Source organism: Rhamphochromis longiceps, linkage group LG7 (genome assembly GCF_057381845.1).
Source record: "Rhamphochromis longiceps isolate RC_006_pf linkage group LG7, R_longiceps_female_GT1.1, whole genome shotgun sequence".
Taxonomy (NCBI): Eukaryota; Metazoa; Chordata; class Actinopteri; order Cichliformes; family Cichlidae; genus Rhamphochromis; species Rhamphochromis longiceps.
Window position 1 is genome coordinate 47818077 of NC_140563.1, and position 26765 is coordinate 47844841.

The following is a 26765-nucleotide window of genomic DNA, read 5'->3' on the forward strand; positions in this document are numbered from 1 at the left end:
GTGTTGAGCTACTTACCAGAGGAAAACTTTATAGTTACCCTTTTTGTGTGTCACAGCTAATGTATAGAAATTGTCCCAGAGAACTTTTTGAGTCTGTGTGCATAGTGTGTGTAAAAAGTATTAGGGAATCTCAGCATTAGCGAATCTTTCATGGCACTCATAATGTGCTAAAGAATTTTAAAAAGTTATTTAAAGGGAAAATGCTCATAAATTATCTTGTAGCTTGTTAAAGTAGCTTGTTCTCTTCATAGAAAATGGACCTGCACGATGATCAATCTCAAATTGTATCCTCACACTGATTAACTACCTCTTTTTTCTGCAGATGATGCTTGTACAGACTCTTTCACAATGAACCAGGTGGCTAGGATGCACTGCTACCTGGACCTCATCTATCAGACCTGGCAGCCTGCTTCCAAACCTCCTCTGGTGCCAATGGCTCCTCAGGTGGTTGAGCAGCATCATAATTCCATCACCCTGGAATGGTTTCCACCAATTTCCGGACAGTTTTATGACAGGTGAGATGAACTAGATATGTTATAGTTCTGATACATCCATGTATTGTGATGGGAATTTAATACTAAATATCTTGTTTACACAGTTACATACTTGAAAGTGAGTCCAAATCTAAAGGGCTTAATAAGCTTAACATTGTTACAATTGTCTTGTCACTTCTTGTGTTTGTTTATTGCGTATAAATGACGTGTGTTTGGTATGTATCTAAGTTGGTTGCTGTACTGCCTGTTGGTTTCCTAGAGAAGTGGGATCAGTGTGTGACAAATGCACTGAAGGGAGAGTCCTACTACAGTATGCATCAAACTCGTCTTCTCCACGACCATGTGATCCATCTGGTCACTGGTCCCCTCGAGAGGCTGAAGGTACAGTACAGTACTTTATACTTGACTTCTTTTTGACACTGAATTTTCCCAGTATAGTCTGGCTTTTGCTGTGGAAGTGTAACACATCTTTGTTACATCAAAGAAACACATCTTTGATGTCATTCAGACATCTGTCACTTTCTTGATTTTTTGACCTCTTTCTTCTAAAAGCAATTTTTCATATAAAAACCACACCACATCCACAGTTTACAGTACCATAACACAATTTGAGGTAACTTTTTGTTGCTTGTTTGTTTGTTTAATTTGTGTGAGTCAGTACCCCAACATGCAGAAACCTTTGGTGACTGACTCAACCCTAAACTATGCAAATGACTCACTGGATTCATAACACTTGGGCCGTGGGACAACATGGAAGGATCAAGGAGGTCGTTTCCCAATGGATGGTGCTGTATGGTACCACAATTCCCATATGCAGGTTCAGGCCCAAAACCAAGGTCAAAGATCACATGTTAGCCCTAACGCTCTACTGAGAGGAGCCTTGTCTTTCCCTTTTCTAGTCTTGCCCTGGTGCTGAATTGAAAGAAGAGGAATTGGACTGGGACATAAATAAGGCAGTAGAGATGAAGTATTTAAGATTTAAAAATAGTTGCTGTCCCATCTGTGTACCTCTGATCTCACTGTTGTCCTGGCAGTGGCAGCATCAAACATACTTTGGATATTATGCATGCATGTAACTAAGTGCAGCTAAAAGTGCAATAAACATTTGAAATAATATAAACACTCAGCGACCACTTTGTCAGGTGCACCTTATCAACTGCTTGTTGAAGACAGTGTAATGATTAGAGAAACTGCAATAAAACCCAAGAGGTACATCCACAGACCTCAGTTAGCATCTTAAATGTAAAACTCACAACAGCACAATTAGACTCTTAGGCACAATGTCCATTGGGCAGATGAGACCAAAGTGGAGGCATTTGGCCATAAAGCAGAGCAACAAGTTTAATAAAAAACAAACATAGAATATCAGAACAAACACCTTACACCAGCTGTGAAGCATGGCGGTGTAAGGGAGATGATTTGTCCAGCCAAAGGACTTGGGGGCCTTGTAATTATTGAGTTGACCATGACCATGAAGTATTCTAGAGTCAGGCCATCTGTCTTATTGCCAAAGCTTGGCTGGAACAGGGTCATGCAACAGAACAAAGAGCAAGAGCGCTCCAGCAAATGTACTACAGAACGGCTGAAAAAGAAAAGAAATCAAGATGTTGCAATGACTCACTCACAAGGGCGTTTAAACCTTTTCATGGGTGCTCAGGCATCTCTAAATTTCATCATAGCACCCCTAAAAATAACTATAGTAATAATAATAGTAATAATAATGTTTTGTAGTGTTATTGACTTTATCTTAGAAAGTTATATTTTGCCAACTTGTCTACACAAAACAGAATAAAATAAAAACATGGCCCCTTTAGTCTGGTTGTCAAAGCACTCTTGGGCAAGATACTGAACCTCGAGTTGCCTGCAATGCATCAAAGTGTGAGTGTGTGAACATTTGGTTAAAACTGGTTGGGCACAGAAAAAAGTGTGTGTGTGTGGATAGGTGAATGAGCCTTCTTGTAAGAAAGTGCTTTAAATGCTCAAAGTAGAAAAGCGCTATGTGAGCACAGTCCATTTACCAATTTGGACTGTTTGGCTTAATTAGTTTTCGCTTAGTTAAGCGCAATTTGCAGGATCTCATTCGCTCTCATTGCAAATCTCTAAACATATTCACACTCACTAAAACACATTTCGAACAGTTATTCACTTGTGATGTATAATCCTAACTACAGGAGGCAGATGTTAAACACAACTGCAAAACAGATGTCACTTCTTAAACACAATGGCTTGTTGCTGATGTTAACCAACAAATGCCAGCACAGAGTGCGCAGCCAGCAAGAATGAGCTGACGGTTGATACCAACAATAAATCGAAACAATGTGAGGCGCAAAGGAGGAAATGGGAGATCGAGAACAACAATGTCAGATGAAAACTTGGCAATTGGGAATGACCATGTTTGTGTACATACAATGGACAGCCTGAAACGTATAGTATGAGATTTACATGCCTATAATTTACTCACAAAAAATGTCTCATCTTTTTGTTTTTGCTGTAGTGTTTCAGGAATGCTCTGTAGTGTTATTATTTTTTTGACTTTTCTGTCATCTGAAAACTTTGTGCGGTTTTGGGCACAGATAAAATTGTTTTGATGTGATTGTTTGGTTTTTGCCAGTAGAGTCAGAGGTTTTGTTAATGTTGTTTGAAAATTGGGTTTTGTGTTTACAGTTTTCAGAAAAGAGGGGACGGTTTCAGAAAAAAGGATCTTAGCAACTGGGAAAAACCATAATTACTAATAAGGTTGTGCAGAACCAGCCCAGAATCCATAACAGGGACGGGCAACCCTGCAGCTTCTGTGACCGAGATCTATTATCCAGTCATTATTAGGCCTTACAATTTAAGAGGCTGGCAAGGTTTTGATTGTTTTGGACAGGTTTTCTTTGGATCTATACTTGTCTCTACTGTGCTTTATTTTAGTTTAAATTGAATATATGTTTATTTATCTCTCATATGAAGCACTATAAGCACTGTTTAATACTGAATTTTTTCAAATTCAATTTTAAATTTAATTTCACAAAAATGTTATTGATGTGATCAAATATATAGAATTACTAGGATTTACATTTTACAACAAACGTTTATTTAAGCAGAGTTATTTAAATATGAGCTTAACTCCTAACCTACAAAATGACAGGAATGCACATATTCATGAAATAACTATGCATAAATTATATAATCCTTCATTAAAAAAAAAAGGAAATTTAGAAACTGCTGATCTACTTGGATTTTCCTGCACAGCCATTTCTAGGGTTTACACAGAATGAGCTGAAAAAATGAAAATAACCAGTGAGTAACAAAAATGGCAGAGGTCAAAGTCCTTTGAGCACATAGGAAGGCAACAGCCCCTCAGAAAACCACATAATACAAAGAAGGTATGCAGAGAAGCGTCTCTGGAATGCATAACATGTCAAACCTTGAAGCAGATGGGCTACAGCAGCAGAGGACCACACTAGGTGCTGTGCTTATCAGGTAAGAACAGGAAACTGAATCTACTATAGTTTGCACAGGCTCACCAAAATTGGACAACAGAAAATTGAATAAACATCCCCTGATCTGATGAGTCTGAATTTCTGCTGTGATATTTGGATGTTGGCATAAACAACATGAAAGCATAGATCCATCCAGTTCAGGGTGCTACTGTTGGTGTAATGGTCTGGGAGATATTTTGTTGACACACTTTGCTCATCAACTAAAAAATTTTTAAATCCCACAGTTCACCTAAATATTGTTGCTGGCCATATCCATCCCTTTATGACCACAGTGCACCCATCCTCTGATGGTTGCTTCCAACAGGACAGTGCATAATGTCACAAAGACCAAATCATCTCAAACTGGTTTCTTGAACATCACAAGGAGTTCAGTGTACTGAAATGACCACCACAGTCACCAGATGTCAATCCAACAGGTGCAGCAATAGGATGTGTACATCCCATGTACCTTTGTTAGGTCCATAGGGTGTACCTTATAAAGCACCTGCTGAGTGTTTATACAGCAGACTCTTATATAAAAATAAATAAATTCAACTTTTACATTCACGTACACATCAGTGACAATAAATATAAATAATAAAGTCATACCTGCGGTAACAGTCAAACCACAACACAAGGCTAGAAATGAATCCTAATCAAAGATGATTAAAATTCTGAATCATGTGTCAGTATGTGTGGATGCTGAACAGCAGCTGCTGAACCTTGCCTTTACACTGGTTATAGTGTGTGAACCAGAGGCAAGTCTGGGCTTGTCTAATATGATGTGTGTTTAAACTGTTTTTTCCCTCTTGGAAAGGGTCTTTGTTTGGTTCTCTCTTAACTCTGCTCGGGCCAGCTTCTCACTGGATACACAGAATACTGCAGCTGCTGTCCCTCTATAATGTTGCAAATGTGATCAGTAGTCACGTTCTGTCATTAGAATGCTAGACATTAAATTACTTGCTTTAAGATTATTATAGTTAGATTACTGGCAAAAATTCCTGTTTTGGAAGATGGGCGCATTGACGTGAATGCAAACATACATGGCACCTGTTCTTCAATGTCTTCCTCCTTATACTACTTGACTGGGAAACACTAGCATGGCCAGGGTGAGCCAGAATGCTTCTCATAAATCTTTACTACTCTAAGCCCTGGAGAAATTTGGCTGAAGTAAAAAAGCAATAATGGGGGGGGGGGGGGCAAAAACACATGGATATGGATTCCAGGAGTGGGTAAGAGAGATTGGGTGGGATCGAAACCACCCAAGATAGTTAAGAGAATTGCATGTGGTTGGTGACATGAGTGAAGGAGGACTGATTGAAAACAGTACTGCACGATGCAAGCGAAAAGGTTCAGGATGTGTATGTTTGACAACTGTATTTTGCTTTACTTTGCAGTGTTTCACTTGCAATCTGTAGCACAAACATTATTTTCTCTAAATATCTATGGATTTAATCCTTTAAACTAAACAGCAAGCATCTGTGAAAAATCAGAGATTGCAGACACCTCACTAAAAGAGTTTTTAAAGATTTGTCTGCCTGACAGTATAAGCATAGACTGCTATTTTGCATTAGGCTCAAACAACAATACAACAACAAACAAACAAACAAAGAAAAACAGCAAGCAGAATGGTGATTAGCACTGCCACCTCACAGCAAGAAGGTCCTGGGCCTGAGTCCACCGGCCAAGTGTCGGGCCTTTTGTCGTGGAGTTTGCATGATCTCCCTGTGCCCGTTTGGTGTCTCTCTGGGTACTTTGGCTTCCTCCCACACTCTATATACACGCTCATTAGGTTAATTTGAGATGCTAAATTTTAGGTGTGAATGAGAGCATGAATGGTTGTCTGTCTCTTTGTGTTAGCCCTGTGACAGACTGGCGGCCTGTTCAGGACCCCTTATCCTGCCTTATGGCACCCGGGAGAGGCTCCAGCCCCTCCAGCACCCCTGATTTAGATAAACGGAAGAAAACAGTTGGATGGAATAAGTACATCTGAAATGGATGGTTTGATAAATGGATGGATTCATTGGGAATTAAACGAGAGGAATGAAGTGAACAGAGCTGATGATATTGGTAGTCTTTCTTGACACTTTGATAGCTTCTACACATGTAATTTATCACTTGTCTTTCATTACTGCTGTCAAATTGACACTACAGAGCACAAAACAATATATCAAAGGATGAGATTATTGTCATCCATCCTGCCAGGATCAAACACAGCGCATTGGTCATTCTGTCACAATCAAAGGACACATTTGCTGCTTCAGCTAAAAAAAATCTATTTAATTCTAACACATTCACCCCAAATTTACAGTGACTTTAGTGTACAGAGAGCATAAAGTCCCTTGTAAATTTTGTAACATTTTCTTATGGTATAACTATTTGAGTTATAGTAGTTAGCTCCTTCACTGTGCACCAAAATAACTTAAAATTTAAAAAAAAGGCTTGTAAATGCTACCTGATTTGATATATATTTTCAAGACAAGAGTGCCCATTGCCTGTATAAGTGAGTCTGTGTGTCTGCAAAGTGTCTCTCTGTTTGTATGTGTCAGGGCAAAAGCATTGGAGGGGGGGACGGGTTGACGTCTGCCTTCTAAGTGAGGAAGTGTGTAGCAGTGTGACAGTGAGTCATCGATAGTGAAAGCCAGAGCCAGACACTTCTTAGAAAGCATAAAGTGTGCATGCCCGGACATATCCCTGTCTGTTTATTCATCCAGCTCTATGGACTTTTTCTGGATCAGTATGATTGTAACCAACATCTATCCTAGAGTTGTACTTCACCGATTACAGCCAGTATTAATTGTCTTGACTTGAAAAGAGCAAAATGTTTCAGCCGCAGTTTTCTGGCCAGTGTCATTGCCGAGTCAGGAATTCCATTTTTGTTGACAAGGAGCCTTTAGGATGCATTTAACAGACAGTTATTAAATAAAGTTTAAATGTGGCAAAAAGCAAGCCTCACAGAGTGTAATACTCTTAAAGTTAAGCATAAACCTCCAAACGAAGGATTTGCTTGATTAGCAGAAAGAAACAAAAAATACATTTGGTAAAAAATATAAATCTCTCCTCATATCAACCAGACAACAACAAAAAAAGAAGTATTGGAGTAACACAAATGGAGGAAATATGCAGGGTTGTCCAGCAAAAAAGTTTAACCTAGCTCAACAATTACTGAAAAATATTTGGCTGCCAGCTGCCATTGGGTCAAAGACAAGGTTCTGCCAGAGGGGTTACACAGAGACAACAGACATTCATACCTATGCCAAAGTTATAATCATCAGTTCATCAGTTCTGCACACAGTAAACAGCTTTTAGAGCAGCATATGCTCACATCCACATGTCTTTTTCGGGGAAGGCCTTGCATTTCAACTGAAAGTATGCTACTTCATGAGTCATTTCTTAATGAGAACAATCAGGGAACTTCCATCACCCCAAATCTCAAGAAGCTGGGACTTTGTGTAAAATGTAAATAAAAACAGAATGCAGCAACTTTCAAAGCTCATTTTTAATTTGATGATGGGGTAACAAAAGATTGGAAAAGTAAGTGGCACTAAAAAGAAACAGCTGGAGGAACATTTTGCAGCAAATTAGGTTAATTGGCAACACCTCAGTGACATTATTGGGTATAATAAGAGCATGTTAGAATGCCAGAGCTTCTTAGAGGTGAAGATGAGCAGAGGTTCACTAATCTGCACAAAAACTGCAGTTACAAATTATATGACAATTTCAAAATAATAATCCTCAATTTAAACTGTGAGGTCTATGGATAGCTCATCATCTAGAGTACATAATCTCATAATAAAAACTTGATAATCTGGAGAAATCTTAGTACGCCTTTGGACAAGACTAGAAATCAAATATTGGATGCCCCCAGGCCTGGTGGCAATAAGCAGGACTGCATTAAAAAACAGACATCATTCTATCATTGAAGTCACAGAATCGCTCAGGAACAGGTCCACAAATCCTTATCCGTGAACACAGTTTGCTGTGCTAACTGGAACTGGGATTAAAGCACTATGATGCAAAGAAGACGCCATGTGTGAACATGATCCAGAAATGCTACTTTCTTCTCTGGGTCAAAGTGGAAAATTGTTTTGTGGTCAAACAAATTGAAATTTGACTGAAGAGTTGAGAGACCATCTCGCTTGTTACCACTGCTCAGTTCAAAAGCCACCATCTCTGAAGGTATGAGCTTGTATTTAGTGACTTTGGACATATGGAAAGGCCCCATCAGTGCTGAAAGGTATATATAGGTTTCGTAAAAAATGTTGTCATTCAGATCACGACTTCTTTCAGCAAGACAATGCTAAACCAATGTGTCACCAAACAAAATATGATAAAAATGACCCAGGACTGAGACAAGAACAGCCAAGAACAACATTTGTCTCCTAAAAGTCTCCCCAGCTCCCACATGTTTATGCGCTCCTGTTAAATAAAAGAAATGGTGGTAAACACTGTCTCTACTTATTTGCGATGTGCTGCTGCCGTTAAATTCATAATGAGGGCTGGTGGTATTTTTCTGTCTAAACATTTGACATGTTTTGTATCTACTACTGTGAATAGCACAAATATTTTTTACACAAATTTTCTTGCAAATTATCCCATTCCTTCTTTCAGAGTTGGGGTTGTAAAAAGGGATGTGACAAATTCAAATTTTTAACAGAAGGGGAACAAAAATTGCAGCGAAAACAAAAAATAACAAGCACTAACCCATTTTACCCAAAACAAAACCTTGTTACAAGAATCCAAATGGCACCAATTTCTTGGAATGTGTAAAATTTGAATGTGGAAACGTCATTTGCATATAAAGCTACATTAAATTCATTTTTAAAACCCCAAAACAAACAAGGGTACTGACAATCAACTTTAAAAACAAAACAAAAAACAGTTTATACTGCCTTGGGTTACACAATGGCACCTCTACTCTTTCTCCTCTTAAATCTTCAACCACATAATTCCTGTGCCAGAGCAGGAGTGGGGCCCACCATAACAGCTGACATTACAAAATATTTTCAGTGGCTACAGCTCCTTTCCTTGCAAACTCAATGAAAATTTACCCAGAAAGCCGGGATTACATGAGCCGAGCAAAGCCAACCTCTTGGAGTACCTTAGTTCATTCTCTTCCAGCCTCCCGCTTTTCTCCCTCTCTTCTCTATTTCTTACTCCCTTTCTCTTTTCTTTAATTCACCTCCACACTGGCCACACACACACACTTACAGTACAATAATAAATGTGTTGAGATAATGTGGCTTGGAAACCATATTCAGTCTTCACTTGATTAAACACTGGAATTTTGCATGGTGCCCAGAAATGAGGTTAGCAAATGGCTTCTTTGGTTGCCAGCTTGGAAATGCACAAAAGGAAATTGAGGGAGAACATAGTGTCTGCCGCTTGCTGGCTTCTAAAAGTGCTTGATGAATGTTAGTGTACGTCACTTGGGATAATCCAAGTTAGCTGTGTGTGGACTCCAAATATGGCTGGAGTGTGACTGTTAGAGGTTGTAATGACTGCGCTGAAGTGAGAACCCTGCACAGGGCCCCTCTCAGAAGGTACACACCTCAGCTCTGCCTTTCCTCTGCAGATGGACTCACAATGAACTCTCAGTTTCACCTCAACCTTGATGTTGCAAGCACTGCAGATACACCAAAAAGATTGTTGATGCGGTTAAAAAAAATAAAAAATAAAAATCTGTCAGCAATCTTTTTTAATATTTAGTTTAAATTTACCTGTTCGGTTATCTTAAAATAGTTCTGTACAATAGTGTATTTGAATTCATCATTATGTGTCTGCATGAGTGTTTAATAATCACCCATAGCTGTATCTAAAATGGTCAACATAAGCTTGTGAATTATTTAAAGTTTTTGTGTTGCCTACGTGTGTGTGTGTGTGTGTGTGTGTGTGTGTGTGTGTGTGTGTGTGTGTGTGTGTGTGTGTGTGTGTGTGTGTGTGTGTGTGTGTGTGACTGCTTTGTAATTTCATCCCATAGGCCCTCCTGATGTGGAGCAGGCTTGTGAACCAAGTGTGCGTACCTGGAGCCCTCATTCAGCAACCGAGCAAGACATCGTTGGCCTGCCAGAGTGCCCTTTACAGGGCTGCATGCTTCAGCTAGAGTTCGCCTACCCACTGGTACCTGACTCCTTGACTGTGTGGGTTACATTTCTTAGCCGCGAGGAAACAGCGCTGCCTGCGATCCATAACATCTTGCTGCTGACCGTCAGTGGAAACAACATTTCACTGGGTCCCAGCAATGTTTTCTGTGATACCCCGCTCACTATGAAGCTGGACATTGAGGAAGAGGTGTATGGGGTACAGTTCTACACTATGGAGCATCATCTGGAGATCGACGCCACTCTCTTGACATCCAAGCCAGACTATAAACTCTGCAACCATTGCCAGCCTTTACGCTACCGCCTGTTGCGTCAGCCACCCTTCACACATGCCCTCAACGGTCTGCTGCTGAATGAACCTACCCACCGATATACAGATAGGTGAGTGACCTGGTAGGTGAATATTTTTCTATGAGTGCCCAAACCTCCACGTAAATCGCCACTCAAAGCCTGTCAGGATCACACAAACATTTCTGAGTGAAATATTTCTGACTTGGCCTGTTCATAGTCAGTGTTGGTCAAGTTACTTAAAAAAAGTAATCAGTAACTAATTACTGATTACTTCCCCAAAAAAGTAATCCCGTTACTTTACTGATTACTTACTTTCAAAAGTAATTAATTACTTAGTTACTTAGTTACTTTTTAAAAACACAATTTACAACCTGAAGAGGTTGTAAATTGAGGAAAAGTCCCTTTTTAAAACTTGTTTTATTAGTTGTAATCTTTTAACTTCATGCATCAAGCAAAAAAAAATTTTGTGTTTACACTCACTCTTTCAAATAGATGCAAGTAAAACACAGCAGAAAATAATTAAAGTCAAAGACTAGCGGTCCTGTTGCACTATTTTCACCTGTAAAGCAGGAGTGGGGTAGGCGGAGGTTTACGCTGGTGCAGGTGTGCCGCGGTCAGTTGAAGAATCCGCGAGTTTCTCTGTCGTATCCCACTCAGTGCTTGCTTGGAAGTTTAGGGGGGTTTCGCTGTAACAAGAAGTTTTCTTCCCACACACAAAGGATGCTAATGTTTTTGTCACTTTTTATGGAATCAAACTTAAAGTAAGGTCAGTACTTCCACGCTTTAAACGCTGCACGCTCATACTCTCTCCCGCACTCGATATAGAACATCGCACTTGCTTACGTCACTGTCACTGTCATGAGACATTCTTGCAAAAAAAAAAATCACGGTTTTAGTAACGCAGTAACGCAGCGTTCCTACGGGAAGTAACGGTAATCTAATTACCGTTTTTGCAATAGTAATCCCTTACTTTACTCATCAGATTGCCCATTTTTGTTCATAGTCCACCAGGTTTTATGTATTTCAGCTTGTCATATGTTTTGTGCAAGCTTGCTGGCAGGTGGGCAGAAAGACAAACAAAACAATTCAAAAAAACCGCTTGTACAATAAGTTTGCAGCAGCCTGAAAAATATTTCTGCAAACGGTTGTTTATGAGAAAAAATGGAGACTTGCTGAGCAGTCACTGTATACCTTCCTTCTTTAGTGTGATGTAATTAGGAGTTTTTTCAGGGCATGCCAGTAAAAAGTGTTTTGTTTTTTTTTATCTGTGGAAACTATTCACTTAGCTACGTTCTCGTAATACAAGATAACCTTTTTAATGCCCCCAGGAACATAAGCAAGCCACCTCTTGTTCTGCAGTTTCAAATCTGTTGCCCAACATTTGTTTCCTATAAGTCATAGGTCAGTTATTGCCCACATTTGCTTCCCCCCCATATTCCATGAAAGGGCAAATAGACGGCCTGTTGAAGGTATTATCTGCACACTGTGGTGAGAATTTAATGCTTTGCTTTTATGGAATGTGCTGACACAGGAAAAAAACATGTTGCTATACATGACAGAGCTGTGTGTTGTGCCATCCCACTATCATGCTGTCAGCCTGGTTCCCATGAGAAGGATAGTGCTTGATAAGAGGCAGAACAGTGAGCACGCACATTATGCAGGATGCAGTGATGATATCTAACTTCCATAAAGTGCCTGTACATAACTTCCCAGTATACAGTGGGGCAAAAAAGTATTTAGTCAGCCACCGATTGTGCAAGTTCCCCCACCTAAAATGATGACAGAGGTCAGTAATTTGCACCAGAGGTACACTTCAACTGTGAGAAACAGAATGTGAAAAAAAAATCCATGAATCCACATGGTAGGATTTGTAAAGAATTTATTCGTAAATCAGGGTGGAAAATAAGTATTTGGTCAATAACAAAAATACAACTCAATACTTTGTAACATAACCTTTGTTGGCAATAACAGAGGTCAAACGTTTACTATAGGTCTTTACCAGGTTTGCACACACAGTAGCTGGTACTTTGGCCCATTCCTCCATGCAGATCTTCTCGAGAGCAGTGATGTTTTGGGGCTGTCGCCGAGCAACACGGACTTTCAACTCCCGCCACAGATTTTCTATGGGGTTGAGGTCTGGAGACTGGCTAGGCCACTCCAGGACTTTCAAATGCTTCTTACGGAGCCACTCCTTTGTTGCCCGGGCGGTGTGTTTTGGATCATTGTCATGTTGGAAGACCCAGCCTCGTTTCATCTTCAAAGTTCTCACTGATGGAAGGAGGTTTTGGCTCAAAATCTCACGATACATGGCCCCATTCATTCTGTCCTTAACACGGATCAGTCGTCCTGTCCCCTTGGCAGAAAAACAGCCCCATAGCATGATGTTTCCACCCCCATGCTTCACAGTAGGTATGGTGTTCTTGGGATGCAACTGAGTATTCTTCTTCCTCCAAACACGACGAGTTGAGTTTATACCAAAAAGTTCTACTTTGGTTTCATCTGACCACATGACATTCTCCCAATCCTCTGCTGTATCATCCATGTGCTCTCTGGCAAACTTCAGACGGGCCTGGACATGCACTGGCTTCAGCAGCGGAACACGTCTGGCACTGCGGGATTTGATTCCCTGCCGTTGTAGTGTGTTACTGATGGTGACCTTTGTTACTTTGGTCCCAGCTCTCTGCAGGTCATTCACCAGGTCCCCCCGTGTGGTTCTGGGATCTTTGTGCACCGTTCTCATGATCATTTTGACCCCACGGGATGAGATCTTGCGTGGAGCCCCAGATCGAGGGAGATTATCAGTGGTCTTGTATTTCTTCCATTTTCTGATGATTGCTCCCACAGTTGATTTTTTTCACACCAAGCTGCTTGCCTATTGTAGATTCACTCTTCCCAGTCTGGTGCAGGTCTACAATACTTTTCCTGGTGTCCTTCGAAAGCTCTTTGGTCTTGGCCATGGCGGAGTTTGGAGTCTGACTGTTTGAGGCTGTGGACAGGTGTCTTTTATACAGATGATGAGTTCAAACTGGTGCCATTCATACAGGTAACGAGTGGGGGACAGAAAAGCTTCTTACAGAAGACGTTACAGGTCTGTGAGAGCCAGAGATTTTCCTTGTTTGAGGTGACCAAATACTTATTTTCCACCCTAATTTACGAATAAATTCTTTACAAATCCTACCATGTGAATTCATGGATTTTTTTTTCACATTCTGTCTCTCACAGTTGAAGTGTACCTCTGGTGCAAATTATTGACCTCTGTCATCATTTTAAGTGGGGGAACTTGCACAATCGGTGGCTGACTAAATACTTTTTTGCCCCACTGTAGTGTGAGTATCCGTGGAAGGTTGCCTACAGTAGGAATGTATTTATTTTGAGGTTTTGGCACACTTCAGTTATTATTGATGTACTGTAGGTAGTTTTACTGCTGTGGTGTATTTCACTAGCTGTGGTTGCATTCCAGCGATGGCTGTCTGTTTTCTGTTGTGAGAGCATGTGCGATCTTGTTTCTGTTAAATGGTCAGCGAAGATCTAGCAAGTAAGTATGTGTGTTCTAGCCATAAAAGTCTGTAGCTCATCCAACTGAAGAAGAATAGTGTGTCTTTTAGGACAATTTATTTGGAAACACTGTGGAACAAAACAAACAAAATAAAAACATACTGTACAACCTCCAAAAGGCAGAATGAAGGGGCATAATGTTTTCACTTTCTTTTACTGATCAGGGCATAAACATTAAATTAGACACGTCGTTTGGAATACTGATGCAGGCCCATTGGCTCGTCACGAAGCATAACGAAACAAACATAACCTCTGACATTGTGAAGGTCACCCAGATGTTTTTGTCCGCCACAAATCCAGCGTAAAGTGCTCCGTTTGACTACCTGAGTCGATTTGCTGAAATGCTTTTCTTGACCACACAGACAGTTGCATCGTCTTGCAGTATGTTTCAGTGGGTTTGACAGACACGGATGATTGACCCTCCACTTTCAGGCTTACTGGCCTTCAGATTAGTTGAGGCAAACTGAGCAAAGGAGATGCCAGAGAACATACCTCCTAAGTATCAACCCATGTATGATGGATTGTTTGGTCAAAGTAACGAGATGCAAAGTGGGAGTTAGGACTACTTGAGGGGTAAATTATGGCCATGATTGGAGGGCAAAGAGGGACAGTATTAGGAGGTCAAGCAAATGTAAGGAAAGAAGGTAGCAGAAGATGGTTCCACTCCTCCTCAAAGGAGGTCGTCCAGTAGCAGTGCTGCTACTGCCCCCTTTGCAATTTAACTCTGGTTCTGTACAGTTCTGCATATTATCTGCCACATTTATCCCTTTAGCTACTCAAGTCTAGATTTGCTTGTTTAACTATTGTGTGGCACTCTTTTTGGCTAATTCTGAAAGCAAGTTAGATCTTAAACCGAGGACTTTATATGTAGTTCTGGTCAAATGGGGGGAACAGCAGTTCTTTCCTTTAAGTCAATCTAATGTTCACACTCAGTTCACACAGCTATTTGAAAAAGTAGGCAATGTTTCTATATCACTTTATTGTCAACACATTAATTTATTTTGTTAATAGAGTTAGGGGATTATTTTTTCTCATAACAAGCAGTAAAAATCACCGATTAGTCGGAAATCCTTCGACAGCAGCTACAGCGATTATTACTTTACTCTCTTCGATCACCTCTTCATTACAAACATAAAAAACATAATCCATAGCAAACCGTTAGTAATCTGGTAAAGTAACTAAGTAAAGTAAAATTTTATTTATATAGCACATTTCTAGATAAAAGATCACAAAGTGCTTCACAAGGTATAAAACAAAATGGTAAATGGCCTGTATTTATATAGCGCTTTAATAGTCCCTAAGGACCCCAAAGCGCTTTACATATCCAGTCATCCACCCATTCACACACACATTCACACACTGGTGATGGCAAGCTACATTGTAGCCACAGCCACCCTGGGGCGCACTGACAGAGGCGAGGCTGCCGGACACTGGCGCCACCAGGCCCTCTGACCACCACCAGTAGGTAACGGGTGAAGTGTCTTGCCCAAGGACACATCGACCGAGACTGTCCAAGCCGGGGCTCGAACCGACAACCTTCCGATTACAAGGCGAACTCCCAACTCTTGAGCCACGATCGCCCCAAAAACAGACAAAAGTTAACAAAATGCAATTCTAAAAAGATGTGTTTTTAGTTGTTTTTAATCTGGTAAAGTCTGGCTTGTAACTGGTAGAAGTCATTAATCAGCTAAGGGTTAAAGGTTCAGGAAGAGCCAGGACATTTCTCTGTCCTTGTTTAGTTTATTTGATCATTTTTCATCAGGCAAATGCAGCTGTTTAGGCAAAAGGAAATAGAAACTACAGACCCGCGCAACCCAGAGGACTTCTAAAAAGGCATACGATTGCCATAAAAATTATTTCCTGTCCTGTTTGAATAATTTATTTTAGCTCTATACATATAGCACAGGTTAGTGTGGGTGTATAATTAACAGTCCTGAAAAGTAAGGCTTTGTTTGGTGATCTTGCAGGTTCAAATTAAGTTGTTTTTTTTCTCAACTTCCATACATTTATCTGTTTTTCTCATCTGGAGTCTTTCCGCCAAGAACAACAAGGAGCTACAGAATGGAAATGCATCTGCACATAAGTGTCCACATATCAGTAAAGGTTGGAACACACAGACGAGCACAGGCACACACCGGCAAACTTCTTGCTATTAGTAGCTTTCACGTATGTTAACTCATGGCTCTGTGTGGTTTTGAATACCTTTGAAATGCATATTACAGGGCTTTGTTCAAGACTTCACAAGAGAGCCACTATGAAAAAAAAAAATTATTCTGGGGTTTTGAGAAGAACAAAAAAGCACTAATGATGAAATCTTATCATGTGACACGTTGACAGTGATTGTAGTAAGGTCCTTTGAGCTATGAGTTATACAGCAGATATTTTACATAGCTATAATTAGTTACAGATAAGTGTGTTTTTATGAATACTGGATAGGAATTCTGATACTAAATTGTTTGAAACCTATAGGTGTGGCTGTTATAAATTCGTCCACAACATCACTATGTGCTTTTGAGGTAGCAAACAAACAAACAAATTAAAAATCTCTATGCTATTTGTTCATTCTTCTCTGCTGCCAGTGGCTTTACTAACATATGACCACATTTAAACTGGTGCCGTTTTTATGCCCGAATCATTCAAAGTTCGGCATTAAGTGGCTCTGAAAATGGTCAGGCACATGGATTGGACTAAAAATAATTCAGTAAGAAAGCATTCAGTGTTCAAACAAAATTTTGAAAGACTTTCCGAAACCCATGCTCAAGATCAGTAAAAAAAAACCCCAAAACAAACAAAAATCCCCACAAAAACACGATGAGAAGAAAGTCTGGCTACTTTGTCAGTGAACGCAAATTCATTGATTAAACTTCACATTAATTAATTAAACAAGAAAATGGGAAAATTAATAACCGTGAACACAAATCAGTAGATTAAATATCGCAGCTATTTCACCCGCTTCCCAGAAGCTGTGTTGTATCATTATATCAGTGACAAGAGGAGAAAAAAATGTTGTGCGAAAGGACAAAGGACCCCACGATGGAGTTTTGCAGATCCTGAGGAAACTGCCTTTGTGCCCCAAGCTGACTGTGATGTATGACACGAGGGGGATCTGATCTCGTGGTGTTTTCTCAGAAAATAACTGAGGATGATATATGGCTCAGTCGACATGAGCTGATAATCTGTTTATTGCTTTTTAAATAAGAAAGTCATGGGGCACGCTTAAATAAAATGTTTGCAATTGACTGCTACAGTATTGACACGGGTAACGAGTTTGCAGTTCTTTGCCTGTATAGACCTAGGCGCCGGACATAACCACAGTCTTTGGCTTAGTCACTCACCTCAGCTTCCTTTCTAAGCCTTTTAATCCCAGCGTGGCTGTAAACCGCCGCTCCAACTTTGCTACTGAAAGAAGAACATGATTCCCCGGAGTCGTGATAATAATAATGAATAATAATAATGGATTGGATTTATATAGCGCTTTTCAAGGCACCCAAAGCGCTTTACAATACCACTATTCATTCACACACTGGTGGAGGCAAGCTACAGTTGTAGCCACAGCTGCCCTGGGGCAGACTGACAGAAGCGAGGCTGCCATATCGCGCCATTGGCCCCTCTGGCCAACACCAGTAGGCAAGTAGGGTAAAGTGTCTTGCCCAAGGACACAACGACCAGGACAGAGAGGCCAGGGATCGAACCGGCGACCTTCCGGTTACAGATGCGATTCCCAACCCCCTGAGCCACGGTCGTGAGCCATTTTTTACACGCTTTTCCCAGCAATCACATCATCGTGCATGCGAGAACCCAAATGCCTGATATAATCGAATCGTGAGATGGTTTTTAACCTGATAGTACACAGTCTAATTGCACCCAGGTAAGAATGTTGGTGGTAACAATCTGGGGAATTTATTTATCTTACCTCACTCCCTACATGTAAGACAGTTGTGTGACCTATCCTGAGAAATTTACCTGAGTTCATGTGTGAAAATTGTCTGTCAGAGAAAGAAGCACGCAGCACTGTTTTTATCTTGATTTTAGTCCCTAAATCAAACAGCATGTTTGTTCAAACAGCCATGTATTGAAAACTACAGCACTGTTTTTAGTTGTATTTGTGAGATGACGGTGAAAAGCTAGAAGGACTGACCATCAGCCTAACGAGAACTAGATTACCTCATTAGATCCAGTCATTAAAATCATCCTTTCTGCTTGTTCTTGCATGAGCAGGCCTCCCATTGTGGCCCAATCAGTAAGTGCTAGTGCTTTTCAGTGCATTGGATTGCCTGAAACCGAGCTGCCCAAATACCTGCCCATCCACAAAAGGGAAAGTTGTGTGCCTCCTTTCAAAGCGGCATCTGTTTCTCTCTTCTTTCCGTCTATTCTGCATGTTTGCTTTGCTCAAAGATAAAGTCTCCCAGAGCTTGACTTTTCCAGAGGCTAAACTAATTCAATTAGAAGGGACATGTTTGAGTGTAACCTAGAGTTGCACCAGTATGAACCAACATTGCGGAACAGGGCATACTGTTGTGCAGATGAGAGTCTGTCAGGCCAAACGTTCTGTGTTGATAATAATAAAGCCAACATAAATAACTAATCTCAGGCACGAACTTTGCTGTAAGAGAATTCATTTTGTTACTTGATCTTTAGGCTTGTCACTTTTTATATTTCGTACTTCATGGCGAACTTGCACTTGGTCTAGGTCTTTCTGTTGGGAATGCCATGAACAAACATGGAAAAGTGAAGAAGAGATTACATGTTTTACCCTAAGCCTCTAATTGAAAACATTTACGTGTTCTCATTCAGTAGTAAATAAAAAAAAGTGCTCAGAAAAGGCAAAGGCTTTCCTGAACCTCATGCAAAGCCTTCTTTGAAGACTCTTTAGTTTAAATCTTTGGGGTACCAGGGAAAGTTCAGTGCTTGATCCTGCTGATGCGTTACATTCACACTCTGGAATATATGGCAGCTTTGGGAATAGTGTGATATGCCTGTTTTAATTAAAGCCTGTGTGTATGCGTCTCTCATTGCTATGTAATTCTATGGACTGTATGCGAGGTGCTTTCTGTAATAGGCATATTTATGGTCCATGTGAAATAATCCATGGCTAAACTATTGGTTCTACTTAATCCCATTCATAGATGCCGTTTTTAACAGATATACCAAAAAAAGGCTGCATGCATACAGCATTCAAGCATTCCCTTTACTTTAAGAACTGAAAGACATCAACATGCGCTACTGCACATTAACTGTTGCGCTGTTTGATTGTACTACAACGTCTTAAAAAGATATATTCAAAAGTTGTATTCTTTAAATGTAAAGTGATTTTTTTATAACGCCTGCAAATCAGAAATCCAGTATCTCAAATAATAACGATCTTTCCTAAGATCAATCAAAAGATACAATACAGAAATGTCCAGCGTTTGTAAGGTATGTTCATTTATATACTCAATACATAAGTCTGTGGCTCCTTTCACACAAATACTTGCATATTTTTGAGTAATTTCAGCGCAGTGTGGGATTGAGGCAATCAGCCTGTGGCCCTGCTGAGGAGTTATTGAAGCCCAGGTTGCTTTGATTGCGACCTTCACCTTGTCTGTATTTTTATGTCAGGTGTTTCTCATCTTCCACTCGACAGCATCCCATACATTCTCTATGGGGTTCAGATCAGGGGAGTTGGCTGGACAATCCAGCTCGCACGCTCAAGACCAATGTTTTAGAAATAACACATCATGTGTTAATTTTTAACACATCTGCGTGTCTTGTTAAGGACTAAACACACGTTGTTTTGAACACCGTCACTGTGTAGCACATTTAGCACATTCTCTGTATTTAAATATTTCTACAAACTGAGCAACAGTCTAGAAGTTTTTCTCCAGGTAAGACGTTTCTAACATTGTCTCGGTTAGCTACAGTATAACAGTTGTAGCTCCTTTCTTGAATCTTCTCCTTGTGAACATCTCACAAGTTCTTCAATTGACTTTTTTTGACAATCCTCTCAAGGCTACAGTCACCCGTGTTGCTTTTGCACCTTTTCCTACCACACATTCCCTTCCAGTCAACTTTCCATTAACATGCGTCGAAACATCCGATTTACTCTGTGAGTAAACTCTATGAACAGCCAGTCTTTTCAGATGTGGTTTACCCACCTCATGGAGGGTATGGATGATTATCATCTGGACAACTGTCAGCAGTCTTCCTCATGACTGTGGTTGCATGTACATATTTTATTGAAAGAAACATGGTATTTATACTGTTTAAACAATAACGGACTCAAAATCAAAATATTCTGATACTCTGAATATATGAACATAGACAAAATTTGACAACGACTTATATTTAAGTTCCCAAATCTTATGCCATGATCACTATCCACCCCCCAAAACCACGAAAGCCTAAGAATGATGAATGAGAAGCCGTACCATAACAAATGCAAATCAAAACTAGAAATGAGAAACCAAAATAATACCAAAAAAAGTATCAAAACAGGAAAAAAAAACCCTTAAACAATACAGATGTAAATGAAGGTGCTTTTGTGATTCAATTATTTTGTTTTTATTGCATGTTTCCAGAACTTTCTTTCGTTGCCTTTACTTATTTTTACTCTTGTTCTTTGTTAAATTGTAATGAGTCATAAAATAACACAGTTGCCTCAGTTTTTAAAGAAAGTAATTCCACTGATTACAGGGACCTGTAGTTAGAAGAGGCAATCTGATTATGATAGAGGTACAACGTAAAGGCAAACAAACCAGAGAGAATAAATAAACATTTTGCAATACTGACTTCCAAAAAGCACCCTCACTTACATATATTATTATTTACTTGTTTTCTTTCCCTGGGATTAATTGCTTGTCTAGTGGTTTTGGTTTCTCATTCATAGCTTTGATTATTTTTTTGTTTATGGCTTTGATTTTCTTATTTATATATTTTCCTTTCAGACTTTTTTGTTTCAGAAATCCTTATCATGGTGCCTCAAAAAACCATTATGGTGACTTAGCCAATCAAAGTGAGTAAGCCTCCATTATTTCTCCCGTATTTCGTCACAATGGTTCCTTGAATCGCTGTGATAAGGAAACACAACAAAGCTGGACATGCAGTGGGTAAAAGCAGACGTATCAGTCGATCGGAAAGACAGATATGTGAAAGTACAAACTTAGAAGTTTACTAGTTGAATAAAGAGACACACAAACTCACCAGTTGACTTAGCAACAATTCTAACAACTTGATCTCCACCGACCTGGTCTTATGAAGGTTTCTCGTATGCAGTCTTTTACTTTTACTTTCTTTGCATGTGGTATTTCTTTGTATTGTCCAGACATATGAACTTACTGTGTTTTTTCTCACTCTTTGTGCAGGGATGTGATACCACATGCTACGTATACTTACCAGGTCCAAACAATCTCCAGGCAAAGTGAGAGTGAGCCATCTCCACCTTTGGTGCATCAACTTGGGGCACCCTATTGTGGTGATGGTCGCATCCAAAGGTAACAGGCACCACGTGTATGTGTGTGTATATATATATATATATATATATATATATATATATAAAAACACCCAGCACGCCCCTGCGGGCGGTTTATCCTTCAAGCTCGGGTCCTCTACCAGAGGCCTGGGAGCTTGAGGGTCCTGCGCAGTATCTTAGCTGTTCCCAGGACTGCGCTCTTCTGGACAGAGATCTCCGATGTTGTTCCCGGGATCTGCTGGAGCCACTCGCCTAGCTTGGGAGTCACCGCACCTAGTGCTCCGATTACCACGGGGACCACCGTTACCTTCACCCTCCACATCCTCTCGAGCTCTTCTCTGAGCCCTTGGTATTTCTCCAGCTTCTCGTGTTCCTTCTTCCTGATATTGCTGTCATTCGGAACCGCTACATCGATCACTACGGCCGTCTTCTTCTGTTTGTCTACCACCACTATGTCCGGTTGGTTAGCCACCACCATTTTGTCCGTCTGTATCTGGAAGTCCCACAGGATCTTAGCTCGGTCATTCTCCACCACCCTTGGGGGCATCTCCCATTTTGACCTCGGGACTTCCAGGTTATACTCGGCACAGATGTTCCTGTACACTATGCCGGCCACTTGGTTATGGCGTTCCATGTATGCCTTGCCTGCTAGCATCTTGCACCCTGCTGTTATGTGCTGGATTGTCTCTGGGGCATCTTTACACAGCCTGCACCTGGGGTCTTGCCTGGTGTGATAGACCCCAGCCTCTATGGATCTTGTGCTCAGAGCTTGTTCTTGTGCTGCCATGATTAGTGCCTCTGTGCTGTCTTTCAGTCCAGCTTTGTCCAGCCACTGGTAGGATTTCTGGATATCAGCCACCTCCTCTATCTGCCGGTGGTACATACCGTGCAGGGGCCTGTCCTTCCATGATGGTTCCTCGTCTCCCTCCTCTTTCTTGGGTTTCTGCTGCCTGAGGTATTCACTGAGCACTCGGTCAGTTGGGGCCATCTTCCCAATGTATTCTGAGATGTTCGTTGTCTCATCCTGGACTGTGGTGCTGACACTCACCAGTCCCCGGCCCCCTTCCTTCCGCTTAGCGTACAGCCTCAGGGTGCTGGACTTGGGGTGAAACCCTCCATGCATGGTAAGGAGCTTTCTTGTCTTTATGTCAGTGGCTTCTATCTCCTCCTTTGGCCAGCCTATTACCCCAGCAGGGTACCTGATCACGGGTAGGGCGTACGTGTTGATGGCCCGGGTCTTGTTCTTACCATTCAGCTGACTCCTCAGGACTTGCCTGACCCTCTGCAGGTACTTGGTGGTTGCAGCTTTTCTAGCGGCCTCTTCATGGTTCCCATTCGCCTGCGGGATCCCCAAGTACTTGTAACTGTCCTCTATGTCTGCAATGTTGCCTTCTGGTAGTTCAATCCCCTCAGTTCTGACTACCTTCCCTCTCTTTGATACCATCCGACTACACTTCTCCAGTCCGAACGACATTCCAATGTCATTGCTGTATAGCCTGGTAGTGTGGATCAGTGAATCGATGTCTCGTTCACTCTTGGCATACAGCTTGATGTCATCCATGTACAGGAGGTGGCTGACAACTGCTCCGTTCCGTAGTCGGTATCCGTAGCCAGTCTTGTTAATGATCTCACTGAGGGGGTTCAGGCCTATGCAGAACAGCAGTGGGGACAAAGCATCTCCTTGGTAGATCCCGCACTTGATGGTGACTTGTGCTATGGGCTTGGAGTTGGCCTCTAGTGTTGTACGCCACATCCCCATTGAGTTCCTGATGAAGGCTCTTAGGGTCCCATTGATCTTGTACAATTCTAGGCATTCCAGTATCCAGCTGTGGGGCATTGAGTCATAGGCCTTCTTGTAATCAATCCAGGCAGTGCACAGGTTGGTCAGTCTGGTCTTGCAGTCTCGGCTGATTGTTCTGTCTACCAGTAGCTGGTGTTTTGCGCCTCTGGTATTCTTGCCAATCCCTTTCTGTGTCCCGCTCATGTATTGACCCATGTGCCTGTTCATCTTAGCCGATATGATGCCTGACAGGAGCTTCCATGTAGTACTGAGGCAGGTTATTGGTCGGTAGTTGGAGGGGACCGGTCCCTTCTTGGGGTCCTTGGGGATCAGGACCGTCCGGCCTTCAGTTAGCCATTCCGGGTGTCTCTCGTTAACTAGCAGCTGGTTCATTTGTGCTGCCAGACGCTCGTGGAGTGCAGTCAGCTTCTTCAGCCAGTAGGCGTGAACCATGTCGGGCCCTGGTGCTGTCCAACTCTTCATACTGGAGACCCTTTCTTGGATATCTGCCACTGTGATGGTTACTGGACCCTGTTCAGGGAGGTCGCTGTGGTCAGCCCTTAGATCCTCTAGCCACTGAGCATTGCCGTTATGGGTTGCATCCTTCTCCCATATGCTCTTCCAGTATTACTCTGTCTCCAGCCTTGGTGGTGCTGTTCTCTTATTGTTCCCTTGCCACTGAGAGTACACCTTTGCTGGTTCTGTGGAGAACAGCTGGTTTATTCTCCTGCCTTCTATCTCTCTGGTGTACCTCCTCAAGCGGCTGGCCAAGGCTGTGAGTCTTTGCTTGGCAGTTTCCAAGGCCTCAGGTATGGACAGCTTGCTGTATTTCTTAGGCACCTTATTTGTCGCACCTTTCTGCAACTCCGTTAGTTGGCTAACCTCCCTCCGTGCTACTTTGATCTTGCCCTCTAGCCTCCTTCTCCATGGAGGGTACTGCCCCTTGTCGCTGTTCAACTTGTAGCCAAGCATCTCACTGATCACTGCTGCCGTATTGTAGATCAGCTTGTTAGTGTCGGTAATCGTGGTTGTAGGTATTGCCCGTAGTGCTGCATTAACATCATCTAGCAGACCTTCTGAGGGTACTTCACGTAATCTTGGTAACCGGCTACGGGGGATCCAGGTTTCAAGCTTGGCCATGATCCTATTTTTCAGGTCAGTTCCTCTCGCACTCAACGATCCTTCTCCTATCCCACTTGGGGCTATGTACCCAATCTCGGGTGGGGGTGATGATATCGCCCCCCTGACCTGGCGTCCTGACTCCTCCTTGCCGTAGCATTTGTGTTGTACCTCGTCAATCTCTAGCTGTGAGAGCAGTCCCTTCTTTCGAATGTTGGAACACTGAGCTACTAGTTGTTTCGCCGTCATTGTGGATGTTGGGTATCGAAGAATCCATAGGTCCCTCATCCTATTCATGTAGCCCCTTCCGCCGGGGTTACTTGCGTAGTAGCATTCCAACAACGCCCTGTTTTCGTCTCTTGCCCACCGATGCCTTCTTGTTCCAGTAGCCCACTTTTCGTCAGGGTGCCCTGGTTCCTCAACACCTGACGCGGACCTTGTTGATCCGGGCGACGTCCGAGCCAGCATGCCTTCATATTTATCTGTCTCGCTCATGTATGTATGTATGTATGTATGTATGTATGTATGTGTATATATATATATATATATATATATACACACACATACATACATACATACACAGGGCTGCATATAAGTGGTCCACCAGTGATGTTCTGGAGGAGGACAGACATTTGTTCAGTACTTCTCAGAATTTCTCGGAATTTCTGGGAATACGACCTTCTTTTAAAGTGGAGGAACACCAAAGTAATTGCTTATGGAGCTTGCTTCTTCGACATCTTCTGAACAAATGTCTGTCCTCCTCCAGAACATCTTATGTACTCAAACGCGCCTTCCAACTTCTTATCTGGTGTGCGTCTTTTATTTTGACAGCAAATGCGCACTGGTGAACCACTTACGTGCAGCCCTGTGTATGTGTGTGTATGTATATATATATATATATATATATATATATATATATATATATATATATATCTGTGTGTATTCTAAGCACTTGTCTCCTGCTCTTTTAGTTCCAAAGGAGAGGAATGTGACGATATGAACTTTATGAATGGGGATGGCTGTTCTAGTCAGTGCAAGAAAGAGCCATTCTTCAATTGTGTTGGTAAGTCTTGAAAATGCTCTGCTGCTATCTGATGCTCTGTCCATAGCTCTGATTTCAGTATGATAGGATGATATAGCAGCGTATGCATAACCATTTAATAGTCTTGAAATAATTCCTTGTGCAAGAAAAGTTAAAAAAACAAAAAAAACAAAAAAAAACAATAAACTGTTTCATTAGTGATCACAAATAAACTTGTTTTAATTGGCAAACGGGACATAAACACACACAATTTTATAAAGGTAGGATTTCTAGTAAAGTATTAACGCTTTAAAAAAAAATTCACATTATTATTATCTGTTTGGATTCCCATGCCTCATTATTTCACAATAAAAAGAGACTGCAGACATTTAAACAAGACTCACTTTGTGAATGAAAGGATTTGACACATCGTCTGGGTGTACTTCAAGTACTCAATGCCTATTCCAAACAAATAAAACACCAGGAGATATCATAATCACTCCAACCTCTTGTATAAAGAAAAAAAAACTAGAAATCATAACTTTTAAATAGAGAAATGTTGGGTCTTTTTTTTAACATAGTTGAAAGAGAGACATCTCCTTTTATAATTTGTTTTTTAAAATTTTATAAATAGATGAATGACTTTTTGTTCTGGGTCCCAGTAGCTGATAATCATATTTCTTCCACTCTTGTGATTCTGTGTATGTACAGTACATGGATACACATGTGTAACCCTCTGTGACGTGGCCACTTAATCCCTGTCAGATTGCTGGATGACTGAACTGGCTGTGCTGTTTTTCCACCAACTGCAGTGCTCTGGGATGCTTGCAAGTGTGTGTATGTTTGTGTGTGTTCAACACTGCTGAGGTTTTACACAGAAATCTGAGACTATAATGAAGGGACCTTCTGTCCATCTGTCTGTATGTGCAAGCAAGTGCCTGCTTGTCAACGAGTTGGATGGACAATTAACAGTAAGTATACAACAGGTCTAGGATGTTACAATCTGGAGGAGCTTTAATAGGCTATCATGATTCAGCTGGTTTAAATCTGGAACTGATGATAATCACAAGTTCTTTGCATACAAACCCACCTGCTGTTACAATCCAGTTGGATTTTAAGTCAGATTTCACTCTTTTCTTTGTCTGTTTGTGCCCACAATCAGAATAATAATTTAAAAAAAATCTCAAAGGCACCCAGTCACAATCTTTTTTTAATTTAATCTAACTAAGTTTAATTTCTATCAAACTCTAATACTAAAGCACACCCCTTCTGACCTTTTTTTCATTCTATTCCTTGTCTCTTTAGCTCACATTCTACCTATTATTCCTCTACCATTCACAATCACTGTTTGAACTTCCTCTTGTCTCAGTCTTACTGCTCCCCTTCTTCCTCGCCTCTGTTGCTGCTGAGTGAGTGGCAGGAGACTTATTCTATATGCCCCCTCAGTAGCCCCTCGTTTTACCATTGCCAGAGCACAGAACTGACTTGAGCTT

At 41.2% G+C, this 26765-nt stretch overlaps 1 protein-coding gene across 1 annotated transcript in view; it reads left to right on the plus strand.

The window, feature by feature from the left end:
- The window catches only part of pappaa (pregnancy-associated plasma protein A, pappalysin 1a), a 104399-nt gene that overhangs the window by 17757 nt on the left and 59877 nt on the right, over nucleotides 1-26765 (plus strand). Inside the window, exons 5-9 of the mRNA XM_085413993.1 lie at nucleotides 323-515; nucleotides 754-875; nucleotides 9939-10440; nucleotides 21246-21374; nucleotides 25223-25314. Coding sequence (XP_085270119.1) covers nucleotides 323-515; nucleotides 754-875; nucleotides 9939-10440; nucleotides 21246-21374; nucleotides 25223-25314 — 1038 coding nt within the window. The remainder of the gene's footprint in view (nucleotides 1-322; nucleotides 516-753; nucleotides 876-9938; nucleotides 10441-21245; nucleotides 21375-25222; nucleotides 25315-26765) is intronic.